The sequence below is a fragment of the Microtus ochrogaster genome, chromosome 4 (assembly GCF_000317375.1).
Source record: "Microtus ochrogaster isolate Prairie Vole_2 chromosome 4, MicOch1.0, whole genome shotgun sequence".
NCBI classification, from domain to species: Eukaryota; Metazoa; Chordata; class Mammalia; order Rodentia; family Cricetidae; genus Microtus; species Microtus ochrogaster.
Window position 1 is genome coordinate 4,623,061 of NC_022011.1, and position 26,720 is coordinate 4,649,780.

The 26,720-nt window shown below is 50.1% G+C and overlaps 2 protein-coding genes across 6 annotated transcripts in view; one reads left to right on the forward strand and one right to left on the reverse strand.

The window, feature by feature from the left end:
• Smpd3 (sphingomyelin phosphodiesterase 3) overlaps positions 1-14,485 on the forward strand; it is an 82,855-nt gene extending 68,370 nt beyond the window's left edge. For all 3 annotated transcript variants that reach the window (XM_005345420.3, XM_013353805.2, XM_026777250.1), the window contains 7 exons: positions 969-2,497; positions 7,360-7,435; positions 7,536-7,691; positions 9,287-9,376; positions 9,529-9,592; positions 11,280-11,442; positions 11,699-14,485. In XM_005345420.3, coding sequence (XP_005345477.1) covers positions 1,181-2,497; positions 7,360-7,435; positions 7,536-7,691; positions 9,287-9,376; positions 9,529-9,592; positions 11,280-11,442; positions 11,699-11,800 — 1,968 coding nt within the window. In that variant the 5' untranslated portion in view covers positions 969-1,180 and the 3' untranslated portion in view covers positions 11,801-14,485. The remainder of the gene's footprint in view (positions 1-968; positions 2,498-7,359; positions 7,436-7,535; positions 7,692-9,286; positions 9,377-9,528; positions 9,593-11,279; positions 11,443-11,698) is intronic.
• Positions 14,486-15,395: 910 nt separating this feature from the next.
• The window catches only part of Prmt7 (protein arginine methyltransferase 7), a 37,625-nt gene continuing 26,300 nt past the window's right edge, over positions 15,396-26,720 (reverse strand). For all 3 annotated transcript variants that reach the window (XM_005345422.3, XM_026777242.1, XM_026777245.1), the window contains exons 9-18: positions 26,256-26,383; positions 25,549-25,684; positions 24,427-24,510; positions 23,770-23,817; positions 22,704-22,793; positions 19,981-20,142; positions 18,828-18,902; positions 16,628-16,788; positions 15,811-15,907; positions 15,396-15,605 (exon numbers count right to left, since the gene is read on the reverse strand). In XM_005345422.3, the coding sequence (XP_005345479.1) occupies positions 15,435-15,605; positions 15,811-15,907; positions 16,628-16,788; positions 18,828-18,902; positions 19,981-20,142; positions 22,704-22,793; positions 23,770-23,817; positions 24,427-24,510; positions 25,549-25,684; positions 26,256-26,383 (1,152 nt within the window). In that variant the 3' untranslated portion in view covers positions 15,396-15,434. The remainder of the gene's footprint in view (positions 15,606-15,810; positions 15,908-16,627; positions 16,789-18,827; positions 18,903-19,980; positions 20,143-22,703; positions 22,794-23,769; positions 23,818-24,426; positions 24,511-25,548; positions 25,685-26,255; positions 26,384-26,720) is intronic.

Consider the following 26,720-nt stretch of genomic DNA (forward strand, 5'->3'; position numbering starts at 1 on the left):
CACTGCCCTTCTGTGTTTGGCTTAGAAACCAAAATGTAGATCATACATGCAGGATTTTCCCCTCAGAATAAGCAGTGTGGGTCCCTGGAGGCTGGGTAAACACGAGACTCTTGTCTTTATTGACTGGGCAATCAGCACAGTCAGTGCACCTGCCTGGGTGTGGTCAGGCTGCTCTGAGAAGTACTATGACTCAGTGCAGTGGGGCAGGGACCCAGGACGGACGGACTTAGGTGGCTGTTGGCTCTGCCAGAAGCTGCATCGTGGACAAGCCGGAGAACTCTAAAGCTCTGACCTAAACCCACAAGGCTCCAGGAAGCCTCTCCAAGTGTCCAGGGGATTGTCTTGGTAACTTGGTAAACTGTTCATTCTGAAAGTTAGTGAAACGGTCTATGCCTTATGCCTGGGTTCCCGACCCTGGCTAGAGTCCTGCTGGGGCACCGTGGGGTAGAACATGGAGTCTGTTGCTCAGGAAGCTGAACCATGGTCAAAGTAGGCTGCATGTGAATGAGGCTTCCCTGCTCTTCTGCCCTGCTAGCCACACTGCCCTCTGCCCTGTAACATTTGGCCCCTTTTGTCTTTCCTGGCCTACTTGGCCCTAGATAAAAGTGAACATGTTTGCAGCTCCTCTAGCCAAGGCTGCTGCCTGCGCATTTGAAGCACACCCCTGGGTCCCAAAGGGCTTCACTTGCTTCTAGCCAGTGTCAGTCCTGGCACACCCCTTCATACCGCTAAAGCTATGCCCTTCTGTAAGCAGGGGCCATTTCTTAAGCAATTAAGTTACAGAATCAAGACCGCCAGTTAGGCAAAACCGTATACAAAGCTGTTTATTCCAAGAAAAAAAAAATGTATAGGCAAATGGAATGTGCCAGAGCATTCTTCTGACCCCAAACACTCCATGTAAAACCGATTCCCTGGCTTTCAGAGCAGTCTAATTTAGTAACGGCCTCCCTCCCTCTCTGTTTCTACAGGTTCTCAACAGGCTTTGGTATTCGAGCATGGCCTCTTGAGGCGAACCATGAATATCTGCAGGACACTCACCGCTGACTATCCAGAGTCACACCTTGCCAGGAGGTGACCCATCCTCCATCTGCCCCCAGCTTGCCCACCCCTGCCTGGGAAAGAGCTGCAGCTGCCAGGGACATCATGTAGTAGGGCCGGCTGCGGCGCCCAGTGAGCTGCGATGGTTTTGTACACGACCCCCTTTCCTAATAGCTGTCTGTCTGCCCTCCACGCTGTGTCCTGGGCCCTCATCTTCCCATGTTACTGGCTGGTGGACCGGCTGGTGGCCTCCTTCATACCGACCACCTACGAGAAGCGCCAGAGGGCAGATGACCCCTGCTGCTTGCAGCTGTTCTGCACCGTGCTCTTCACGCCAGTCTACCTGGCTCTGCTGGTGGCTGCATTGCCTTTTGCCTTTCTTGGGTTCATCTTCTGGTCTCCACTGCAGTCTGCCCGCCGGCCCTACTCCTACTCCCGCCTAGAGGACAAGAGCCCAGCTGGTGGGGCAGCCCTGCTCAGTGAATGGAAGGGCACAGGGGGAGGCAAAAGCTTTTGCTTTGCTTCAGCCAATGTCTGCCTCCTCCCCGACTCGCTCGCGAGACTCAACAATGTTTTCAACACCCAAGCACGGGCCAAAGAGATTGGGCAGAGAATCCGCAATGGGGCCGCCCGGCCTCAGATCAAAATCTACATTGATTCTCCCACCAACACTTCCATCAGCGCAGCCAGCTTCAGCAGCCTTGTGTCTCCGCAGGGCAGTGATGGAGCCAGAGCTGTCCCTGGTAGCATTAAGAGGACGGCCTCTGTGGAATACAAGGGGGATGGTGGGCGTCACCCCAATGACGAGGCTGCCAACGGCCCAGCCTCTGGGGACCCGGCTGATGGCAGCCTTGAGGACAGCTGCATTGTGCGAATTGGTAGCGATGAAGGAGGCCGGCCACCGGAAGCTGACGACCCAGCTACTGGGAGCCAAGCCAGGAATGGGGCTGGCGGGCCCCCAAAGGGCCAGACGCCCAACCACAATCAGCGAGATGGGGATTCTGGGAGCCTAGGCAGCCCCTCCGCCTCCAGGGAGTCCCTGGTGAAGGCCCGGGCAGGGCAAGATGTCGGTGGCAGCGGAGAGCCGGGAGTCAACAGCAAGCTCTTGTATAAGACGTCAGTGGTTAAGAAGGCAGCGGCCCGCAGGAGGCGGCACCCTGATGAAGCCTTTGACCACGAGGTCTCGGCCTTCTTCCCGGCCAATCTGGACTTCCTGTGCCTGCAGGAGGTGTTTGACAAGCGTGCAGCTGCTAAGTTGAAAGAGCAGCTACACGGCTACTTCGAGTACATCCTGTATGATGTTGGGGTCTACGGCTGCCATGGTTGCTGCAATTTCAAGTGTCTCAACAGTGGTCTCTTCTTTGCCAGCCGCTACCCTGTCATGGACGTGGCCTATCACTGTTACCCCAATGGGTGCAGCTTCGATGCCCTAGCCTCTAAGGGAGCTCTGTTTCTCAAGGTAGGCATCCTCAGCTCTGCCTGAGGACTACACACCAGCTGCCCCAAACCTCATGACTAAATGGGCCACAGCCCCTGCCAACCCTTATTCCTTGGGAATCCTCACTCCCTTGATGGGGTGGTTTTGGAGCCAGACAAAGCTTTTCATGGAACTGAACTTATGGCCCCTAGTTCAAGCACTGGAAACCCATGGGTTCAGGCTGAGTCAGTCATCTGACCAGTTTCTCAGATCTGAGTCACATCTACCTATATCTATAGTGGGGTGGGTGTGACCCAGTATGGTGAAGTCCAGATGGGATGGATTCAAAGCTTCTTGTACTGCATGTGGTGACCATGATGGTGGTTGTGGTCGCTATGACAAGGGATGGAAGGAGACAAGCCCCATGTCTATTCACACACGGCAGAGACCAGAGTAGAACATGAGTTCAGGCCAGCATACAGGCTCTTCAGATCCCCAGGGACAAAGGCCACACTCAGTCACTGAGACCTCTAGTTTCACTGGTGCCCACCCCCCCTCCTGTTGTCAGTAGCTGCCATGCCAGGCTCTCTGCCCACCAGCTCTTGGCTTCAACTCCAGTCACTAATTAAAGTGAATCGTGATTATTTCAGCTAATTTGGATGCAGTTGGAGGTTTTAGACCATGGTAATTTGGTCATTACACATTATCTTCGATGGAGCTGGAGACACTCAGTGTCGACTTTTTGTTCTCTATCTAAAAGCCAGTGCTAGTGAATTCAGAGTTCTCTGAAGATCATCTGAGTGTCTGGTGCGGATGGGGCTTTCTGTCCTCAGGGGCAGCAGCTGTTTTGCCTGTGCTTCTCCCCTTAAAAGTGAGACTTGACTAAGGGGCTGCTTTAGCGGGGGACCCCAACCAGGGCAGGTTTCTCCCACTTCTGCTCCAGTCTTAACTGAGCCCAACCTGTGCAGGAAAATACTGAGCCAGTGCTTGCTGAGAGTAAGGGGATACTGACTCCATCCAAGTCTGTTGGGGACAAGGCAGTCACTCTTTTGCCCCATCCTGGGATGTTCAAGGTCTCTTTCATGGTTCTGCCAGAGTGGTGGTCCCCAGCTTTCCAGTCACAGAGACACTGGTCTTCTGACACAGTTCCAGCCTTCCTATTCTGGCATGTGTCATTTGTGTTGCATTTGTGGATATATTTGTCTTGGTGGCCAGAGGAGCCTTCTGGGAAGGAAATGTCATCAGTGGAAAGGTGCCCTCTCACCTGTGGCGGGATATGAATGGCTGTGAGCCTAGAGGCGCCCACCCCCAGATGATGTGCACTCCTCACCTCCCTTCTCACTGCCCTCAGACAGTTCTAACGACAACTGTCTTCTTGGGACACCTTTCCTCTGTGGCTCTACCATTAATGCTCTTCTTGTCTCCCTTTACCTTGTGGTTTTCAAACTGGTCAACAGAGATGTTGCTTCATTCCATTCCAAAACTTTTTGAGCTGGAAAGTATGTTTTTCATGTCAAAATTTGTTTGTAACATCTCTTAGCACCTTGACAGGTCTCCCAGCACCAGCTTGTCTCTGTTTTGTTTTTCCAGACACGGTTTCTCTTTGTAGCCCTGGTTGTTCTGGAACTCGCTCTGTAGACCAGGCTGGCCTCAAACTCCCAGAGATCCACCTACCTGTCTCCTGAGTGCTGGGATTAAAGGTGTGTGCCACCTCTTGTTTTCTTACAGCTGAAGTTTGGGATAAACCATGTAGCCAGCTCTCTTTACTTCTCAAGGTCCCCCGCTATCAACTCTGTTCCCCCAGAGTGTGATCCCACAGCCTCCATTTCTACCCTGTTGGTAAACCTCATCCTTGTCCCAGCCCAGCCCTCTCCCCAGGGCTCATCCTTGAATCTGGCCGACACCTGAGTATGTCTCATTTACTCCTGAGCAAGCTCAGCATCTGCCCTGCTGTCCTCACCCAGGTTCTCCATCCTGAAGCCAGAAGAAACCAGCCACCTTGAGCCTGCTCAGTTTATCCCAGGTTCTTCATTTCACTTTCGAACGCCCCTGGTTCCAACTTCACCATCTTTGTGAACCTCCTCTCTACATCTGCCCCCTGGGGTCGTGGCTGTCTGTCTTCCTCCAGTGAGGCCTCCTCCTCCTTAGGTCCGATTCCCCTTTCTGCCCTTACCGGACCACCCGAGGGCCCTCCATATCTCATGCTCTGCTAATCTTAGTCTTGCCAAGCACAAGCTAGTTCTCCCTTCATGGGCTCCTTGACGCCATGTTCAGGTTATTTTTTGGACAGCTTGTCTAGCCAGATGCTGCCTTTGCCTCTCTGTGTGATGGTTTGTTTTTATAAGAGAAACACGCAACTCTGCAGGTCCTGAGGACACACCATAGGAATCACTCAGTCCCAGCAAATAATAAAGAGGATGTTGTCAAGATCACACCCCTGTTAAGAGGGAGGCTACTGTGGCAGCAGGGTCAGCAGGGATGCCTTTGTCCTTGTCCAGAACTCAGCACAGGGCAAGGGATCCTAAGGGAGAGTCTGACAGATGGGTGGCTGTTAAAAAATCTTGACTAAGACACCAACAGCCTAGAAAGGGGCAAAGATCAGCATGCAAAGGCCAACAGGGCTAATGTGTACCCATCTGAGCACAGTGAGCCTTAGTTTGCCCATCCATGAAATGATGCACACTGAGCATGTGAAGACGCACTAAGTGTTTGTGGCAGAAGATTACCGTGGGAGAAACCTGCTGCCTGGGGAACACAGGGTCGGCCATAGCATGTGCTCCTTTCAGCACTGCATTCTTTTACACTATGCTTTGATAATAAGATGCATCAGTGGCCCATGGCTTTGCAGGGCTAATTCCCAGAACAGGAGTGCTAGATCGCTGCACCTTGGGTCTGGTATATGGGCAAGAACTTAACGAGCAAGTTTAGAAACAGCCCCAATCAGGGCCACAGAGCCTTTCAAATAGCCAGACATTCACCTGCAGGCACTAGGAGGACAGGCATGCATGCTGGAGGGGGGAGGTGAAGTTGCAGAAATCCAGGAGACAGGACTGAGAGGCCACTCTTGTGTCCTTGGCGACAGGATGAACAGGAAGCCTGGCTTCTGTGGTCTACCTCTCTGGGAAGTGCATGAGTCTGGGGTTCTGGGTGGGGCAGCTGGCACTCACATAGGAAGGCGTGCATCGATAGAGACCTCTGAGGATAGGCCCACAACAGGCCCTGAAGAGTGCACAGTTGAGGGCTCTTTTCGAATGGTCTCCAACAGTTAGGGGGTGATTAGGGGTCTGGGGGTGGCCGCAGCGGTGGGAGGGGAGGGGATGTGTAGCCTGCCTCACCCCCAGAGTCACAGTACAGACAAGGGCTCATTCTTGTGCTGTTACCCATAAAGGGGGGGGGGGGCTGCTGAGTTATCTTTGGGAAATACAATTAAGATGCACATTTTTATGAAGCTAGCATTAGAGATGACCCGCCTAAGTAAATCAACTAATTGTTGAGCCAGGCCCACCCAAGGTAACTCTACCCTAGTAAAGAAAGGGTCAGGTTTGGGGAAGTGGAGGCATGGAGGTGTGAAGAAGCTACTGTGGAAGGAGGGGGAACTCAGGATGAGACCAGCCTATGCCAGGGGCCCCACATGAAGGACACAGGCCAGAACTCTGCCCTAAGACCGAGGGACTGCAGGTGACCATGTCCTATAAAATGCGAGAAGCACCAGGCAGTGGTGGCGCATGAAGGCAAGGCAGTTGGAGGTCAACCTGGTCTACAGAAAAGTTCCAGGACAGCAGGGCTACAGAGAGAAACCCTATCTTGAAAAACAAAACATCAAAAACTCATGAAGCAATGGACCATGCTGCCAGATGGGGCAAAGGTAGACAGTAGACAGCTGGAAGTCTCTAAGGCCCCTCCAGTGGGCGCTAGATTTGACTTCAAATTGGAGGCTCAAGAGGTCAGGTTGAGAGTGTGGCCAAAGGAGAAAGGAGTCACTAAATGAGAGTGGAGGAAGACTTAAAGGGGATAAAGAATATGGCTCATGGTAAAGAGCACCTACTGCTTCATCATGAGGACCAGAGTTAGGAATCGCAGCACCCACATTAAACAGCTCCAGTTCTGGCTTCTGTGGATGGACACACACACACATACATACACACACACACATACATACATACACACACACACAGAGATTATGATCATGATAAACAAATATTAAAAAGGCTGAATGTTATGCTGGGCATGGTGGTACATACTTGTGATCCCAAAACTTGAGAACCAGAAGCAGGAGGACTGCTGTTAGTTTGAGGTCATCCTGATTTATGTAACAATTTCCAGGTCAGCCAGGGCTACATACCAAGATTCTGTCTCAAAACAAAAAACTTCAGTCAGGCCAGGCGGTGGTGGCGCACGCCTTTAATCCCAGCACTCGGGAGGCAGAGGCAGGCGGATCTCTGTGAGTTCGAGACCAGCCTGGTCTACAAGAGCTAGTTCCAGGACAGGCTCCAAAACCACAGAGAAACCCTGTCTCGAAAAACCAAAAAAAAAAAAAAAAAAAAAAAAAAAAAAAAAAAAAAAAAACAAAAACAACTTCAGTCATGAGGTGGATATTCCAGTCACCTGGAGATGCCAGGGACTGGGGAGGAACTTGCCTGTGTCCTGGTTCTCCCCCATAAAGCCTTGCACAGATTGCAGCCAACCATGTAACATATAAGCTAATGTTTTCTTTACACATCTGCCTCTAGAACCAGCCAGACACTTCTAGAAGCAGGGCGTGCCCTATCTCTACCCAGGCCCTAGGACCTAGCCAGGCCTGGCACAGAGCAGGATGGCGAGAGCCTGAGCAGAGCCAGGGTTCCTTTGCACCTGGAGCAGTGATGGCTGGCTGGTAGCAACACTGACACCCTGCCTTCCCCCAGGTGCAGGTGGGAAGCACACCTCAGGACCAAAGAATTGTTGGGTACATCGCCTGCACACACCTGCATGCCCCACCAGGTAGGCCACAGCCTGGGGTTTTCTGGGGGTGGGTTCAATACCTGGGCTCTGGCTGGGGTCCAGGCCAAGGTTCATAGTCTGGCCTCTGTCCTGTCTGCAGAGGACAGTGCCGTCCGGTGTGAGCAGCTGGACCTGCTTCAGGACTGGCTGGCTGATTTCCGAAAATCTACCTCCTCGTCCAGCACAGCCAACCCGGAGGAGCTGGTGGTGTTTGACATCATCTGTGGAGACCTGAACTTTGATAACTGCTCTTCTGGTGAGGCCTTACTCCTCCCCCTCAGGTCTGAAGCTTCAGTCAGAGCACAAGCTGCAGGCAGTCACAGACTACAGCTAGGTAGTTTGAAGAGCTTCCGGTTCCTCATGAGTGTATGTGGGAAATTTACCAGGACTGGTATGTCTGCCCCACACTCGAGTCCTAGCATGCATGGGACAACCCATATATTGACGGAAAAAAAAAAAAAAGCACAAAGAGATGCCCTAAAAATGAACCCAGAACAAGGGGAAAACTTTCAGTGACTCAGTGGTGGCTCAGGGGTTAAGAGCACTGTATGCTCTTAGAGAGGACCCAGGTCCCATGCCCAACACCCACATGGTGGTTCACAACTGTCTGTAACTCCACTGTCGGGGAAGCAGTGACCTCTTCTGGGCTCTGAAAGCACACGGTGCAGACATACACGTAGACAAAACAGCCATACACATGAAATAAAACCAAGACCAAACATTTTAAAAAGCTGGATCAGCAAGTAAAAGCACCAACCTGATGACCTGCATTCAGTCCTCAGGAGAGACAACCTCCCTGTGTTTGCTGTGCCATGTGTAGCCCCGGCACACACCCTCACACTCGTGAATATTTTAGATACGGAAAACCGCTGGCTTAGACGGCTGGACTATGCTAGGCATGATGGCCCATGCCTGCAGTCTCAGCACTCAAGAGGCTGACAGAGCTGCTCAGAGTTTGAGACCAGCTTGGTCCACACAGTGACTTGTAGGCCAGCCAGGGATGCAGGAGCCCTCATCTCAAGAACCAATCAAGCAAACCAACCTCTTAGATAGAAGACTGAAAGGCGACCGTCGTGAAGTTTTAAACTGACTTGAATCTGCACTTATAAAGATCTCCTTTGGGGTTGGAGTAGCTCTGAGCCTTCCTTGGCTCTGACTCCCTGCAGGAGTCTCAGCTCCCACAGGCTACTATCGATAGGGTGAACGTGGAGCCTGTGCGTGCAGGCCTCACCCTCAGAACAGACCTCAAGGTCTCACCTGGGTACATGATGGTACCCTCACCTGATGGCAGCAGGTAGAAGCTGTTTTAACCTTTTGTGGCCAGGGCATCTCCACAACAGTGGCAGTTCCTGCATGGGCAAGGAGAGTGCAGTGCCCGGCATAGAACACACAGTCACCAACACAGGACCTCTCCTTGTGTGGGACAGCAAGACTGTCACATTCAGCACAGGTCTCTGTCCTGGCCATGACACTCTTGGCACACTTACAGGAAGAGGCCCTAGCCTAGTCCAGTGCCCTTCCTCCAGTCCAGGGGTCAAAGAAAGACTTTACTGGTCCGGTGAGGTGAGTCGGCAGGACACATGGTTCTCTGAGCCAAGTGATACCCACTCCTCCCCAAGGGTCAAGCATCCAGATCTGAAGAGCAGGGTCCTAGCTGCAGTATGGCTCCGTCCCCACCAGCAGTCTGCTATGAGACCTGGGAAGGCTGGGAGGACACAGATCACTGTGTTAGGGCACTTGGTGAGGGAAGAAACTCGGTGACACACCAACCACAGCACCAAGCACAGGACCATGGAAAGCACCATGAGCCTAGCGTGGCTGACGCCGCACTCCTCTCTCCGCCCCCCACAGATGACAAACTGGAGCAGCAGCACTCACTGTTTACTCGCTACAAGGACCCCTGCCGCCTGGGGCCCGGGGAGGAGAAGCCCTGGGCCATTGGTAAGCAGGGGGCTGGGCTCCCCATGGGCTTCCTAAGAAGGGGATGTGCCCTTAGGCAGCTGGCAGGAGGCCCCAAAGTCCTGGTATCTCCTTAATCCCACCCTGGAGGCCAGCTGGACCCTGCATCAGCCTCCACTCTCTTCTGTCGCCAGGTACCCTGCTGGACATAAACGGTCTCTACGATGAGGATGTGTGTACCCCTGACAATCTTCAAAAGTAAGTGCCTGTACCACTGTGGGCTCCCAGGCCTTACTGGGTTATAGAGACGGGGACTGGGCAGGTTCCAGCAGGAGCAGCTCACTCAAGCCCCTAAGGACTTTTGAGTATCTGGAAGCTCTTACACAGGGGAGAGGACGAATGGATGGAGGCTGTCACTATCTTCATACTCTAGAAATCTAAGAGGCTCATGGAGTCTGGAAGGACAAATCCTAAATTAGCAGTCAGGATCTAGACTCACACTGAAAACAGCTTTTGTTAAGTACAGTTCATATAAGAAAGAAGCCAGAATTTCCAGGATCAGGTCAAAGGTCAAGCCCTAGAGAGCTGCTGGGTCTGTGAAGGAGCAGGGAGCCCATGGCCTCTACCCACCAATCAGATAGAAGGTGAGAGAACACAGGCTGATTGTCTTGACAGGCAGTTCTACCTAGGTCAGTTTCATCCTTGAACCAAGTGAGGCTTCCATAAAGGACACAGCAGAAAGGCCAATAGCAGAATGAATTTATAATTCACAGCCTGAGACTGCACAGAGCCACTGCCATGGCTCCTTGCAGCTAATTTGAGCCAATTAATTAGATTAGAGACTAAATTTGAAACATCATCCTATGCAGAGAAAATTATCTTTTCATGAGATGATGATTAAAAAATGACTATCAGTAACTCTCAGATCATTGATGCTGGAATTAATTATCAAAGCAAAAGACAGTAATGGATTATATCTTTGAGCAGTTAACAATGCTCTGAATGTCATTAGAGTATTTATCTCAAGGCTGATAAAAATCTGTAGAAAGCCATGTTTGCCAGCCTGGTCTCTCCAGTGTTAACCACCTGGAGGCCTGGCCAGTGTCTTCCATGCCAGCCCTTGGCCTGAGCCTGCTCTCGGTAATTGGGGAGGGGTGGCCTATAGGGTTCCTCAACTCTCTCAGGGTTCTCGGGCTTTCGGGCAAGGCTAGCAGGAACTGTGCTGGGCATGGAGACAACCCATGAGTCTCCTGGGATGACGCTGAGAAATGGGACAACGTCACATTCCCCCAAGTCAGGGGCCATAGCAACCACTCATTTTACAAAGAAAATAGTGCTCAGAGGTTTGGTGACAAGCTGGATCACATCAGCGAAAGGACAGACCCATAAAGTAACTGAGACCTCCAATGTAGTCCTTTCTTGGTTCCCTTAGCACCATCATCTTAGACAGTGATGGAGCTTCTAGGAAATAAGGTCTCTGAGGCTCAAACAGGCTCCTATTGGATCAAAAGTGAAGAACGGACTAGGAGAAGAACACTCCCAACATGGCCACAGCCAGGGATGCCATGACCAGTACAGAGTACAGACAGCGGAGCGGGAACTAGTTAGCTCGAGGTGGAGACAGCCTGTGGCAGAGGGTGGAGGGCCTAGGCCCTTTGTGGAGCCATAGACAGGAAGATCTTTTTTTTTTTTTTTTTTTTTGGTTTTTCGAGACAAGGTTTCTCTGTGGTTTTGGAGCCTGTCCTGGAACTAGCTCTGTAGACCAGGCTGGTCTCGAACTCACAGAGATCCGCCTGCCTCTGCCTCCCAAGTGCTGGGATTAAAGGCGTGCGCTACCACCGCCCGGCCGACAGGAAGATCTTAAACCCAGGTTTGGTCTCCCCCTTTCCCTCTATGTTGTGGAGACCGGCATCAAACTTCACCTTGCTTCCTTTCTGCCTGACAGGGTCTTGGAGAGTGAGGAAGGCCGCAGGGAGTATCTGGCCTTCCCTACCAGCAAGAGCCCAGGGGCTGGGCAGAAGGGGCGGAAGGACCTGTTGAAGGGCAATGGCCGACGCATCGACTACATGCTGCATGCTGAGGAGGGGCTGTGCCCTGACTGGAAGGCTGTGAGTTTGAGGCTGGGCCCTGTAGCCCCATACAGTATTCTGAACCCAACCCCCAGTCCCTGCTCCCTTAAAAGGAGAGCCAGCATTTTCACAGCCTGACACACCCTCCTGATACCCTCTGTATCACCCTAGTCCAGTTGGCCCCACATCTGGAGCCTTCCACCCCAAGCTGTCATTTCATACCCCTAACACTCTGCTTTACAAACACCCTCTCTGGTCTAATCAGAATGTTTTCCACCCCTTTTTCTCAACCTAGGAGGTAGAAGAATTCAGTTTTATCACCCAGCTCTCCGGCCTGACCGACCACCTCCCTGTGGCTATGCGGCTGATGGTGTCTGCAGGGGAAGAGGAGGCATAGACCAGCCAGCCACTGGCATCTCAAGAAGTGGGGCCTCTGCCAGCCCTTCAAGCCACAGCCATGCTTGGGTTGTGTCTCCTCCATTGTGCACCTAGTGCTGGGGGAAGGAGGGCAGGGGACAGGGAAGAGCCCGTCAGTCCCCTGGGAGCCTGGAAGCCAGGCTGCTCTGTGCCTCTGGGCCATCTCTAAGAACAGAGGACTCAGGCCAGTCTGGGAGCCCCTGGCTGCCCAACCAGTGCCATTCTTTCCAATCACAATTTTCTACAGATTACACAGCACAACATAGTTTGTAACCCGAGGGTTAGTATGAGGACCGGGTTTATGTACTCTTTGTATTTCTTCTCAAGCTTTGTCCAAGGCTCATTACTTTTGTCTGCTGCCAATGTTGTCTCGCATGCCTGCACCCTCGCACGCACGCTGCCCGCATGCCATGTGCCACACTGTAGCACCCAGACCCCTTGCTCGGGCCTCACCCAAGGCCAAACTCCAAACACAATCAGAAACAGCCAAAGAAGCACTTCCTGGGTCCAGCTGCCAGCTCTCCACCTCCAGCTTGGTGGGGATGTGAAGGCTGTCATTACCGGTCAGCCCAGGGCTCTTCCCAGGGTCTTGCATTCAAGGGCGATTACATTTTAAAAAGAAAACAGAAAATGTTGAAAACAAAATCACCCTTCACTTAGGGTCTGTAAGTCACTGGGTAGAACTGTGCTCTTCCCCAGCCCACACAGCAGGGTCCAGCTGGCTCTGGCCACCCCAGCAGCTCCTGTAGGGGACTGACATGGGCTGCGGGGCCATAACAGGAAATCCAAGAAGAGGGCATCACTTTTTTTACACAAAGGGAACTCAGAACATAAAGGGGGGAGGGTTGATTTTGAAAACGACAGGTTTGTAGTTTCTTCTATTCAAGCCAACAAGTCTTCTCTACAAGCCCTTTGGGCTCAACCTCTGCCTGAGGACTTCCCTCATCCATGTGTGGCTGAGCTCAGGAACCACTTGTCTGCCCCCAAGTTGGGCTGCAGCTCTGGCCTCTCAGGCCCATTCTCCCTTAATAGCTACTCTACTCAATGCCATGTCTAGGAGGGTACCCTGGATGAAGTGGCAGGAAGCCAAGGTGTAGAGAATGGCTTCTTCACCAGTTAAGCTCAGGTGGCCAGCCACCAGCCACTGCTTGTCTAGGTAGGAGTGATTCCAGATGCATCCAGAAGCCACTCTTGCCACTGTGTGAGCAGAGCCAGCCCCATGCTCAGCATAGCAAGGCTGCTAGAAGCCCACTGTTCTCCACCTGCTCCTGCTCAGGTGCCCTAGACAGCACTGACTGCCCACCTACCTTCAGGGACCAGAGGCTGATCCCTGGCTACAAAGGGAAGATACCTGTCTCAGGGTCCTGAGCTCCAATTTGAGGGACTGTTTCCGACAACCCCACTGGTCTCTTCAAAGTGCCCTATCTTGTATCCAGCCTGGCTCAAGGCCAACTCTGCCTGATGAGGATGGAGAAAGCATCAGGTCTCTGCTGTTGGGACCTCTAAATGCTGGTGCCCTGAAGCTGTGCCTTGTCACCCATTAAGTAGCAAAAGGGATCAAGATGAGGGGCACATATCCAACAAGATGCCAGGCCCTGTGCTGGGGGTGATCCTTCAGAGCACAGGCAGCTTGGCATTAGGGCGTGTATAGCTGGTGACATCCATCTGTCCAAATCTTTGGGCCTAGGGAGCCCCACCCCATGCTCCAGTGTCCAGAGGCAGGGCAGCCCTGCTGGGTTCTCTGCTGTGCCCCTCTTCTGCCTGGGCCTGGCCTTCCGGCAATCTGGGAAGGCCTCATGGAATCAAAGTTCCCAGCCCTGGAAAGAACCAGGATTCTGCTCGTGCCGGGCACCACGGGCAGCCCAATCCCTACACCAATGGCACTGTGCACAGGAAAGTAGATGAGGCCAAGGCCAGGGTCCCTAAACCTGAGCCAGGGTAACATGTCTGGAGTCAGAGCCACATGCTTCTCTCCTTCCCAACTCCCAGGGCGGCCTTAGGCAAGTTGTACTGCCCTGTGCCTCTGTCATCTTGTTACAGACAGGTTCTGGAGTCCAGAGGAGGGACAGCCTGCCTTCCAGCTCCCCCACACATCACTCAGCACTGAGGCCATACCATCTGCCACACATTTCATTGTGGTTTGCCTATGGTCTCAGGACTTGTGTACTGCCAGGCCTTTATAGTCCAACTTCTGGAAAAGAGGCATTGCCAGGATTCCAGATTCTGTGGCAGCGAAGGCCTAGACAGGGGCAATCACAGGGATCACTTGACTCCCAACTGCAGCTCTGCCTGCCTGGGACCCCTCAAGGGAAGCGCTAGGTAAGTGCGTTAGTTTAGGAAAGACCATTCATTCACCTTTATTTGTCCAAACCATCTGGAGTTTTAAGTATGGATATTAACCTTGATGCTTTTTAACTATTGTATTAACTTGCTCAGATTTAGAAATACTGTTTTAAAAGAAAAAGAAAACTTTTTTAATTTCTGTATTGTATCCTCATGGGACATTAGGGGTTTTATATGGTAAGATACCTAAGGTTTTGGTAAAACATTATCAAATATATATCCAGACGACTCTTCCCTAGAAGAAAAACAATCTTTATGCCTGATTTAAAAAAAAAAAAAAAGAGGTGGATTTTTCCTTTATGGTGCTGAAAGGAAGGATGGAGAATGAAGAGAAAATAAAACTGTGAGGCTCAAGGCTCGTGTGCTGGTTCTGTATGATGTGCACGACAAACTGGGGAGGGCCTACAGACTTCCAGAGTTGATCCCAGCCTAGGGGCTTTGGGTAATGACTATGGGGACACAGCCCATGTCTGCCCTGAAATCTAGGGATTTAGCCATCTAGGTTCCACTACTGGTACCTCCCATCCTTTCAGAACAGAGAGGGCATTGGCAAGAGTAGAGTGAGGAGAGGCAGAGGTGGGACAGGGCTGTGGCCAACTGGGGAGCAAGGCCTTCAGATAAATAGAGGAGAAGACGACTCTCCTAGTTTTTTTCCTACTGGTTTTCCACAAGAAACTGCTTGAGCCCTGTGAGCAGCAACCGATGTCCAGGTCTCATGGCTTATCAGGCCACCTGCACGTGTGCACTAAGGCCAGATACACAAATGTGTATGAATGTCGCTTAGTAAAGCTACTTATTAGCAGGGGAGCCTAGTCCCCTCAACACAGGTCTTCCCAGGATCAGGAAGCCCCAAGGAACTCCCTAGAAAGCCATTCTCTAAGCAGAGACCCGGAAATTCCTAGAAAACAGGCTGGGCAGGTTCCAGCTAAGTGGATAGTCCTACCTTAGTCCCAGTGAAGGTTGTTCCTTAGTTCTCCTTGAGGTAGGACAGAAAGCATTACTAAAGCAGAGCTTTCTGAACTCTCAGAAGCACAGAACATTCTCCCTGGTTGATTCAGAACTCTTAAATCAGTCAACAGCCTATTCTGCTTGCCACACCTGATGCTGGGAGCCAGCAGCACTAAGATACAAAAATAAAAAAGGTCTCCTCTGTGCAGACACCAAGTAGGTGCATGCAAGTGAGTAAGTTCTTTGGCCTTCCTTCCCCATTGAGCCCCACGCCACTCAGAGTCTGCAGCCTATTGGCCATTTAATTTCTCAACAAGGGAAGGTTAGTTCAATGTGTCAGCAAGCCTAAACTCCATGGTGATGTCTCCAGTGAGCGGGTGAAACTCCACAGCATAGCTGACTGACTGAGGGCCATCCAGAGGAACTCTAGGATCCAGTGTGGTGCTGAAGAAGTACACAGCTTGCTTGCAGTGGGGGTTCCAGGAGCAGTACCCCTGCAGGATGAGTAGCAAAAGGATGGGAAGGGTCCTTGGCACCCAAGTCACCTTTCCAGCCCATGTAACTAACAATGGGAAGTAACCTGGGCCACTGGGGAGTTACCTGACCTGAAGGGCACAGAACAGGGATACTCAGAGCACAAGGGGGAACAAGTAGCTCTAGGGTAGGCACATACTCTGGGCCTGGTGCCCACAGTGCTACCTTGTCTTCCAAAGGATTCATGAGGCCGGTGCTGACTGTGCTGTCTGGCGTCAGATGATATTCCATCCACAGGACAGCCCCATGGCTCTTCCCAGGTCTGCAGAGTACAGAGTCAAACAGTCACGCAGACATGGATGAGTCTGATCAAGCACATCTTCTGTTTTCCTGAAACCTCTACCACTCCCCTCCCTCCCAGTCGGGAGTTTATGTACTCCTCACCCATGTTGGTAAAGCCTAGCAGAAAAGGTCTAGCCACAGCAGCCACAGCTCTCAACTCCCCACTCCCCACAGCCTGAGCATAGAAACCTCCGAGCACAGCTGCTCCCAGGGCTGACAATGAAGACTCCCTGGGCAGTGGCATTTGCCCTGACCTGGTTGCTTGTCCCTGGTGTAAAAAGCTCTCGGAGCTCTGGACATATGGCTCCCTTAGGGGGAGGCAACACTCTACTGTGAAGGGAGCTGGAGCTGGGTGGGGTCTCCCTCACCTTGCAGCAAGCAGCCCTCACCAATTCTGACCTGCTTTAACTACCAAGAGAATTCAGGAGGGCTAGTGGATAACCATAGAAACCAAACTCAAGTTAGTCTGCAGCTTGATACAACAAGGAGCGGCAGATAGGGAAGTAAGCAAGGCCCACTCCAGTTCTCCCTGACCAGCACATGTTCAAAGGCTATGGACCCTCCATAATGGGATGGGGCGGGATGGGAGGACACTTCCTGGGCCAAGAGTATGACGCCAAGCTGCTTGTCCTTCACACCTATGTCACCTCTAAGTTCCTCTACTGTCTTCACCCCACAACTCGCTGTAGCTTCTACTCACCTTCTCAGTTCCATGGAGCCCTCAGCGCGCACAGGCTGCTGGGGGATGGGCTGCTGGAAATCAAAGGTCAGAATCTCCTGAGGCTCAGAGAGGCTTCGGCATGGGTACTCCCACAATGGGTGGGGCTCTGCCTCCCTGCTCTCTCGAAAATCCAGGGAGTGCTAGAGGAGAAGAGAACAGATCTGTAGAGACGAACAGCAGCCAGCCAGGAGTGCCCTCATTTCTGGGGCCCAGTCCTGTGAAACCGCACTCATAGGGGCCAGCACATTGTCACCTACCACTGGGTACCTGGTAGTAACAACCAGCTTCTCCCTTCCCTATCCATTCATTAGAAGGTCACTTCACTTCCCCAAGTCCCAGCTTCCCTTTTAAACAAGGATGACAATGCCCACTCTTGACGTACTCTGAGAACCAAGTGTCTGGGGGGGGGGGGGGAGAAGGAGGGAATAAAAGGGAGACATTCACTCACCTCTACTGATACTGCCCACCAAATGGCTCTAGCTGGTCTGTGCATGGCAATGCAGGCCCAAGCAAGGCAAACAGGGCTCTGGCAGGCTTTGCCCTTCCCCTATTCCCTCTGCCCTGCTAAACTATTAGATTATATTCCTAAAGCTAGTCACCAAGATCTAGCCCCTTATTTGGTCACTTCTTCCTCCTGAGGCTAATCACCAAGGTCAAGCTATCAAAGTACTGAAGTTCAGCAATCAAAAGTAGTCCTTCTCTGACTATCCCAATTAACATGTCCAATCAAAATTAACCAATTTATCCTAACATGAGGGCTTCCCTTTATAAACTGTCATTTGCCTATGGGCCATATCTGTCCTTTGTCTCTCCAAGGCAAATAGCCCCCTTGTTTCTTTCCCCTTCCCCCTCATCCTCTATCTCCTGGCTTTGTTGCCCTTCTGGGACAAATAAATGTCCTTTGTGCTGAGCATTTGGTCTTTGTGATTCCGGTTCTTTCACCCACTACCACGACACTACCCTGATGGGGCGCAGAAGCAAGGAACATGGACAAGTAAATAAGCAAGCCCAGTGCCTGGGAAAAGCACTCGTGCCTATGTGACAACAGACTGTGTGGGCAGAAGCAGGATAGGGGAGCTATCTACGGATGACTCTAGGCAGGAAGCTGGAGGTCAAAAGGCTGGAAGGGGACACAGACAAGAGTCAAGCAGGAAAGACAAGCAGTGGCCACACCGGGAACTTCAAGAGGATGGGTATGGCCCTTGCACGCAGGAGGGTGGAGTCCTGTAAGATGTGCATTTTCTTGGACACTGTGTAGAGGAAGGCTGAGGGGGGGGGAGAGGTAGGAAGTCATATAGACCAGAGTGTTTCTGACAAGGCTGGCAGCAGAAACCTGAACTGAAGACTCCCTGGGAACCTGAAGGGGAGGCACAACTGGCAGGAAGGGTGCCGGATCTATGTGAGCTGAGCACTGGGGAGGCAGGAAAGACAAGGCCTAGTGACATCCAGCAGACGTGTCTGCCTCTGTAAACTATCTTAGTCCTCTTTTCTTTGATAAGGTCTCTTTCCACAACTCTGCCTCCTAACTAGTTCTTCCACTCCAGACATTAGAGCACAGGGCTATGAGTGCGGCTGGTACCATGCACTGATTCTCAGGTTAATGCTTATGGTGGGCCAAACACAATGGCAGCCCTGGCCTCACCACCCAAAACAGAAGCTCTCTCTATATACTATTTATGCTGCCCCCATCAGACCTGCCAGAGGTTTATGGCTTTGAGGAAATGTAGGGGAGAAGAGGACTCAGAGCTGTATCACACTATCTACGCTTTTAATGACCCTAGAGAGTGCACACCCAGGACGACACGATGCTAGCCAGGAATATTCTTAGACCCCGTGCCCTCCACCACAGGGGTTTTGTTTTGAATTTTTGTTTTTTGTGTATGGGTGCTTTGTCTGCATGTATGCTTGTTTAATATGGAGACTGGAAGAGAACATCATACTCCTTGGGACTAAAGTTACAGTTGATTGTGAGCCACCATGTGGGTGCTGGGAATCAAACACCAGTCCTCTGGAAGAACAACCAGTGCTCCTAACCAGTGAGCATCTCTCCAGCCCTTTGTTTTTGGTTTGTTTGTTTTGTTTTTTAATTTTTTTAAAAAAATTGAGTCAGTTCTACTAAGTATCCTGGACTGCTTAACTTGTAGCATTGCAGGCGGCAGGTCGAGCCAGTTCTGGTTACCTTAATCATATCATCCATGATGTGCACATCAAAGCCTTCACAGTCACCACAAGGGCTCCGGATCCGCCACAGATCCTATGAAGGAAGAATAGTCCTGTGTTACATCTGGGCTACATGACTACAGGTTAAGAGGAGTGCTGGTCAAAATGACACAAAACTTTAATCCCAGTGCTTGGGAGGCAAAGGTAGGTGGATCACTGGGAATTTGAGGCTGCACAGTGAGTTCCAGGCCAAAACTGACTCAAAACAAACCAATAAGCAGAACCACAGGCAGGCAAAGCTTGCTGTTCTATATACCATAGACACAGGACACCACCGCCCAGCCCTGGTCCAGGAAAAAGTGACAAAGACCCTGAAGAGCCAGAGTGGTTTGTGTGACAGACAGGTATAAGACTGTGCAAACGAAGAAGACAATCAAGCAGAACTATGAGGCCGAGGCTTCTGTAAGTAGTTCTCTAGGAGCCTGGGAACACTGCATAAAAGGACAGGAGAGGGCCCCAAAGCACTGTCTAGCCAGTCCATCTTCCATGCCCTGTTCCTTGGGCCTGGGGATAAGCAACTTCTCTATAGCCACTCTTTAGTCATGAGAGTCAAAATCCATATGGAAATTCCATCAGATAATTAACACAGAAATTAAGTGATAGAGCCACGAGGGTACCACAAATAGAGCCATTCTCATAAAAGGAATATCAAATATGATTCACTCTTCATTTTAGGTTCAAAGCACTTCAAAATCCTTTCAATAAAAAAATGCCTTTTCTAAAATGACTTGGTGACTGGATCTGTTTTGATGAGAGAATTAAAATGAAGCTTTTCTATTTTTTTGTGCATAAAAAAGAGAAGTCCCCATCTCAGAATGCCCTAACAAACGCAGCCTCTGTTCTCCAAAAGAGCACAGCTAGATGCACAGCACGCTCCTGAAACACTTAATTTATGTTTTTAATTATTCTGATAAGCCGCAATTGTAAAATGACAACACACAGTCATTTCCATTTCATATGTCAAATTACTGCTTTATAAAAATGTAGCCTTCCTCTATTCCATCCTGCAGCCACTGATGCAGAAAAGAAAGGCCCATCACCAGGGCCCAAGCTGTTCAGTCTGCACCCACCAACTCTGAAGAACACAGCTTCCCCACCCTCCTGTTGCCTACCCTGAACTCCACGACCATGGCGTGCAGTGAGGCAGCCTGGGGCATCACCACAGCTCCAGGCTCCAGGTACTGATCCACAGAGGTACGGACATACCAGAAGTATAGGTTGTGCCATGGCAGCAGGCTGGTGGTGAAGAAGGGTTCACCCAGGAGCAGCGAGACCTGGCAACCAAAACAGGAAGAAGTCAGGTATCAGGAGTGAGGCTAACCAGTGAAGGGCAGCTCAGCAATTTCACAGGAACATGCACCAGGTCATTCACTCCTCATCACTCAGCCAACAGAAGAGCACGCCCCTGAAGACACAGAGGATTATGGAGTAGATCAACACAAACAAGGGAGAGTGATCTTTATGGGAAAGAAGCGAAAAATAAGCACACACAGGGGCTTCAGAAAGGGCTTCCAGAATCACAGACCGAGCTGTTTCCCCAGTGTACTGTCAGTACCAGATGAACAACACGTCACCTCACTGCATTAAACCAACGTGGACACAGGCACTGCGGTGCCTGGTGGACTACTGGACAGCCGGCATTTGTGAATACACCAACAGCTAGACGACTAGGAGTCAGAGAAGCCAGACAAAGGGGCAGAACAAGTGTAAGTGAGAACAAGGCCTTCTAGATTTGTCGGGAGAGGATGAGGCCAGGCCAGCAAGACTCCAAATGGCCAAATAGCTAAGCAGGTTCACCTTGCCCTGAAGGTAAGAGGGGCTCCTAACAGCTTTATCAAGGATTCAAAAGATACAAGGCATGTATTTAAAAAAAACCCTTCTGGGGGGCTGGGGTGATGGTTCAGGGGTTAAGAGTGTTGACTGCTCTTCCAGAGGACCCAGGTTCGATTCCAGACACCCACATGGCAGTTCACACCTGTCTGTAATGAAACTCCAGGATCCAACACCCTCCCATAGACATACACACAATATAGGCAAGACACCAATGTACACAAAATAAAAATAATTATTAAAAAATAAAATAATAAAAAACCCTTCTGAGGACCACGAAGCACGTGCAGAACTCTGCAAGTGGAGATGGAGATTGGAGGTATTCTAAGGGAATGCCACAGCAGTCAGGCCGAAGTGTGGGTGGGAAACTGGGGCCGAGTCTGAGGAGACTCCCAGGACTCAGTGGATGGGAACCAGAGGACATGCAATGGTACAATGGAAGCCGGACCAGGGTTGGCCAGGAAACTTCCCCGTCCTTCACTTCTACCCCAGCATCGGGAACATCACACGGACGCCTTCTCTCACCATCATTTCTACCCAATAGGAACCTGGAGTCTCAAAAAGCCAAATAAATAAATAAAAAAAATAAAATACATGAATAAATAAATCCTTTTTTTCTTTTTTGAGACAAGAGTTTCTCTGTAACTTTGGAACCTGTCCTGAAACTCACTCTGTAGACCAGGCTGGCCTTGAACTCACAGAGGTCCACTATCTCTGCTTCCTAAGTGCTGGGACTAAAGGTGTGTGCCACTACCACCCAGCTAAATAAATTTTTAAAACAAAAATGAGAGATGAAGAAGAGGAAGAGGAGGAGGAAAACATAACTGGTACTTGAATGTTCTAAGTAGCACTATTCTAAATAGCCAAGAAATATTAATAGCACAAATGTTCACCTACTGACATGGGAAGTGTGGTATATACATACAATGGAGTGTTGTTCAACAATAGGAAGAGATGAAGCATTAACTTAAGTTATAACATGGATGATCCTTGAAAATATTATGTTAAATGAAAAAGTCAGTTACAAAGGATTATACATTGTATAAATTCATTTATATTTCTTGTCCAGAATAGGCAAACCCACAAAGACAGAAAGTAACCTACTCATGGTCTAGGGTTTTGTTGGTGGCACATGAGTGTAACCACCAACAAAAAGTATCTTTTAGGGTAATAAAAATGCCCTAAAGTTGACCTAGTGATGGTGGTATACTTCACAAATACACTGTCAACCAGCCATATACGTTAGATGAGTGCTTTGTATACTGTATGAATTCATCTCAAGCTGTCATTTTATAAATGGCATGAGGGAAAATAGGCGAGAGGCTTGAACAGATATTCAAATATAACTTATAAACAGCTTATGAGTACAAGAAAAGATGTTCAATATCATTAGCTATCATGAAAATACATATCAGAAACACAACGATATACCAATGTGTTCCCACTGAACTGGCTACACTGAAAGGAGAGAAACCACAAAATGAGCCTCACATACTTTTGGAGAGGCACAACCAGCAACTACGGACAACAGTTCAGCAGCTTCTCAAGGAGCTAAACACAGCCAGCCATGGTGGCACATGGAGGCAGAGGTAGGCAGAGCTCTGTGAGATCAAGATCAACCTAGTCTATATAACAACCCTTTCTCAAAACAAAGAAAAGCCTGCAGAGAGCTGGTGCTTAGTAACCAGGTTCCTGGTGAGCAGCTCTGGGGGGTAAAAAGATCTGAGCAAAAAGAATCCTTCAAAGAGGACTTTACTGAAGAGGGAAAGGAGAGGTGGTACACCACGTTCCTTAACCTCAACAAATTATTCTGCTCTCATCTGAGAGGCACAGGAGCCCAGTGCCATGTTCACTGGGCCTTTATACAAACCCTCACCCACCCTCATAGTGGTGAGGTCTCTGTTGGCCAAGCTGCAACAGGAACATCACCTAACATTTAGCTAAGGCGACAGGGCGGAGATTAGGTTACACTCTGTCCCCACTCACATAAGCCCCAGTGGCTCACCTTCTTACCCTCCAGGTCTGCAGACGTTAGCAACTCAGGCCGTTTCTTGATGATACTAATTTTGTCTTCCAGGTGGTTAGCCTTGAAGATCTTCAAAAGAAAGAATATAAACATCTTTATGTTCACAAATTGTTTTGGACCTGGGGAAAACAATTACTGAGCAGAAGCTCCATGGCAGAGAGCCTGCTGGTGTGCTTGAGGCCTGGATTCAATCTGCAGCATCATAAAAATTTAAAACTAACACCTCTCAAAGTTACCTTCCCTGCTGAGTTTTCTGGCCAAATGGCTCTAGGATAGATACCACTTCATCTGCTTGTGTAAACATCTCTTAGAGCACTTCCTACTGACCATGAAAGAGGTCGTGAACCAATGATATCTCATCATCCAGGACCTATTATAGGTCTCGCAGTTTTGTAAGAGTAAGTTACTCCCAGGAACAAATCACTTAGTTCTACTTACACAAAGATGCTAATTTCTTATTCTTATGTGAAATGAGAAAAGGCTAAACTTCAACTACAAAAACCAAAAGTAGAGTGCAAACATTTGCTTCTGATTGGACGCCAGAAGTCTGGCAAGGTGGTGCACAACTTTAATCACAGTACTTGGAAGAGAGAGACAGGTAGACCTCTGTGAGTTTGAGGCTAGCCTGGTTTACACAGGGAGTTACAGGCCAGCCAAGGCTACATAGTGAGACCCTGTCTCAAAACATACATACAAAAATCCTACTAATTTTTTTTTTCGAGACAGGGTTTCTCTGTGGTTTTGGATCCTGTCCTTGAACTAGCTCTTGTAGACCAGGCTGGTCTCGAATTCACAGAGATCTGCCTGCCTCTGCCTCCCGAGTGCTGGGATTAAAGGCGTGTGCCACCACCGCCCGGCAAAAATCCTACTAATTAAACATCTGCCCCAAAGCCAAAAGGCAGCTCTCTGGGTATCAGGTACAGCCAGGAAGCTGGGCTATTTCTACTAGTTCCTGGCTGTGTTCATACTGCAAAGTCACCCGTCCCAGACTCAAGAAGGCAGGGCCAACAGTCCCCTCATGAATTCAGTAACAACCGTCACTTACCCTTTTCATCAGTCTGTAGGAAGCTACAGAACTCTCAACTGTAAACACCTGAAGAGAACACGAGAGACAAACTTAAAGAAGGTAGACACACCCAAGATGAAAACCTGTCAAGAAGACAGTGAAACAATGGCCCGGCCTTTCTGCCTCCCTGAGACAGCAGCTCTACTGGGTATTCACTCCGGAAGATGGCCAACTCAGAACCCTATGCTGCAGCTACCTGCCAGTGGTAGCCTTTACTTGGTTCCTGACCACGAATGGAAACAGTAAAGTTCCTCAGCCCCCAAACCAAGGCCCTTCCACCAACAAAAGCTACATCTACAAAGGGCTTTGAACACAGAAACTCATGCCTGAACTACACCAGGCCCTAAATCAAGAGTCAACTTTTTTTTTTTAAAAAAAGTGAGGCCGGGCGGTGGTGGCGCATGCCTTTAATCCCAGCACTCGGGAGGCAGAGGCAGGCGGATCTCTGTGAGTTCGAGACCAGCCTGGTCTACAGAGCTAGTTCCAGGACAGGCTCCAAAACCACAGAGAAACCCTGTCTCGAAAAACCAAAAAAAAAAAAAAAAAGTGAAAAACAACAAAATAGAAAATACAATAAATTTTAAAATGAAAAGAGAAGAACAACCTTACAGAGATGACAAAAGCATATCCCAGTACCTGCTCTGCCCCGAGGTAATGGGCCAGCACGGAGAGCAGACTGCCATCACTGACACAAAGACAGATGGTACCTGGCATCAGCACCTGTGGGAAAAGAGCAGGATCAGCAGAGGTCACCTTAGTCCAGGGGCTTCCTCCTGACAAGCTACCAGACATGGTGCCCTTCTCCCAGCTGCACTCATAGGCTTCATTTTTGTTTTTTCTTAATTTTATGCATATGGGTATTTTGCCTTCCTATGGATTTGTAATCCACTGAGGCCAGAAGGAGGCATCAAATTCCTTAGAACTGGAGCCACAAACTGAGTACTAGGGACCAAACCCAGGTCCAAGGGAAGAGTAACAATGGCCCTTACCACTGAGCCATTTCTCTCCAGATCCTTAAATTTCTGAATACGGCAATTCTCATCTTCCTTCCTGCCCCCACACTGCCATGCCTGCCTTCTCAGGCACACAGTAACCAGCCATGGCACTTACTCACTCTTCCCACCAGGGCCCACTGCTAGGAAAGACCCTCCACACCCTGCCAGAAGGTCCAGCTAAAGGCATACATGGTCCGGGAAGGTGCCCTCTAATCTATGTTAGCCGATCTCTTCCCCATCTGGCCCATGTGCCCTTCAAAGGTAGGGTCACAGATCCATTGCAGAGGAACTTATGGCAGCTTGAGGTCTTCTTCCCACAAAATGCATGCATGTGCAGACATATTTCTGTACACAACTCCCAGGGGTCCAGGAGACTCCTTCTAAATGCCATCTGCGGATTCCAGACTGAACCCAGGTCAGAGGGCGCCACGGTCAGATTTACCGAAGATGCAAACGGGAGAGGTGAAGCTTACGGTGTGATCACCCACAACAGCTGCTGGTGACTACAAAGGTAATGGTATCTAGCACAACAAGTTTGGGCTGGGAAAAGGCTCTCAGAGGAGCTCTTGTGGGAAGAGTGAACACCCAGGGGACCTCTCACAGAGCAGAGAACAAGGAGAGTCAAGAACAAGTTCCCAGGCTCTCCAGGGTCTGCTCCAGATGAGGCCAGTTGGAGATATTAACAGGAAAGACAAAGCAAAACTGTAAGAGCAAACATAAGTAAAGCAGTAAGACCCCCAAGCATAAAGACAGGGACACTTACAGTCCTCAGGGCTTGGGCATACTGGTCAGTTCTGTCCTGATCATTGATCTCTCCAAACCGAGGCCGGTTCCAGAGCAGGTGAGCCTGACAATCACACACAGGGCGCACTTGGTAGACTTTTGCATTCTCATCAGCACTGAGCAGGGAGGGGAAAAGCCAAACATAAGTGATAACTGGAGAGCACGAGAGCATGGTACAAGGGATGGGAACACCAGAACTAAGCCTGGGCCCTGGGAGACACATGCACACTCTACAAGAGTCCAGGTGAGTCTGGACACTAGCACACTGGGGGCTACAGAGCCCTGTGATCCCATACTTTACATATATTTGAACAGAACTTACCAATCCATAACAGTTTCTACATATACACAAACACACTGATATTCCCCGCTACAAACTTCTGCTTTTTAAATTATTATTACGGCATTTGTGTTGAAGAGCACCACAGCACAAATGCAGGGGTCAGAGGGCAGCTTTGTGGAATGAGCTCTCTCCTTCCACCATGTGGATTCTGGGGATTGAACACAGGTCATCAGCTTTGACTATAAGCACCTTTACCCGCAGAGCCATCTTCCTGGCCCTTGCTCTTATTTCATTCTGTTCTGATATAAATCTACCCATTCAAATCTCTGCAAGGTCTGTCCAACGGAGAGTTTACGTCAGTGTAGACTCTGAGGGCTGGTCCTCCATACCAGCAACAGGCATACCTGGTTGTCTGAAGGCTGTACCACACACAGTAGTCATCATGGTGGGCAACCAGGCATCGGGGTGAGCCCTGAACAACGGGCTCCTCCTGCGGCAAGAAGTACACACACTGCATCCAGTGGTCCCGCCACTGAAACGAGGAGTAGAGAGCCAGCTTTCACTACGCTGTGACAACAGTGCTTCCAGGTCAAAGGCCCAGAGCCTTTAGTTGAACAGACATATGGCATAGACTAGAAGTGCCTACTATGGCCCTAAAGATAAAGGAAAATTCTAATCAGAGAAGTCAGTGTCCCAAAAAGCTTTCTGGATCCCGGCTGACTTTAGAAGACATCACTGGGGGTGGCCTTCTAAGGAAGCTTTAGAAGGGACAAGTGCAGGCTCTGCTCTCTCCTCACAAAGCCGTGCCATCATAGTTAGAGTTACTATTGCTCTGATTAAAACACCATGACCATGGGGGGGGGGGGGGG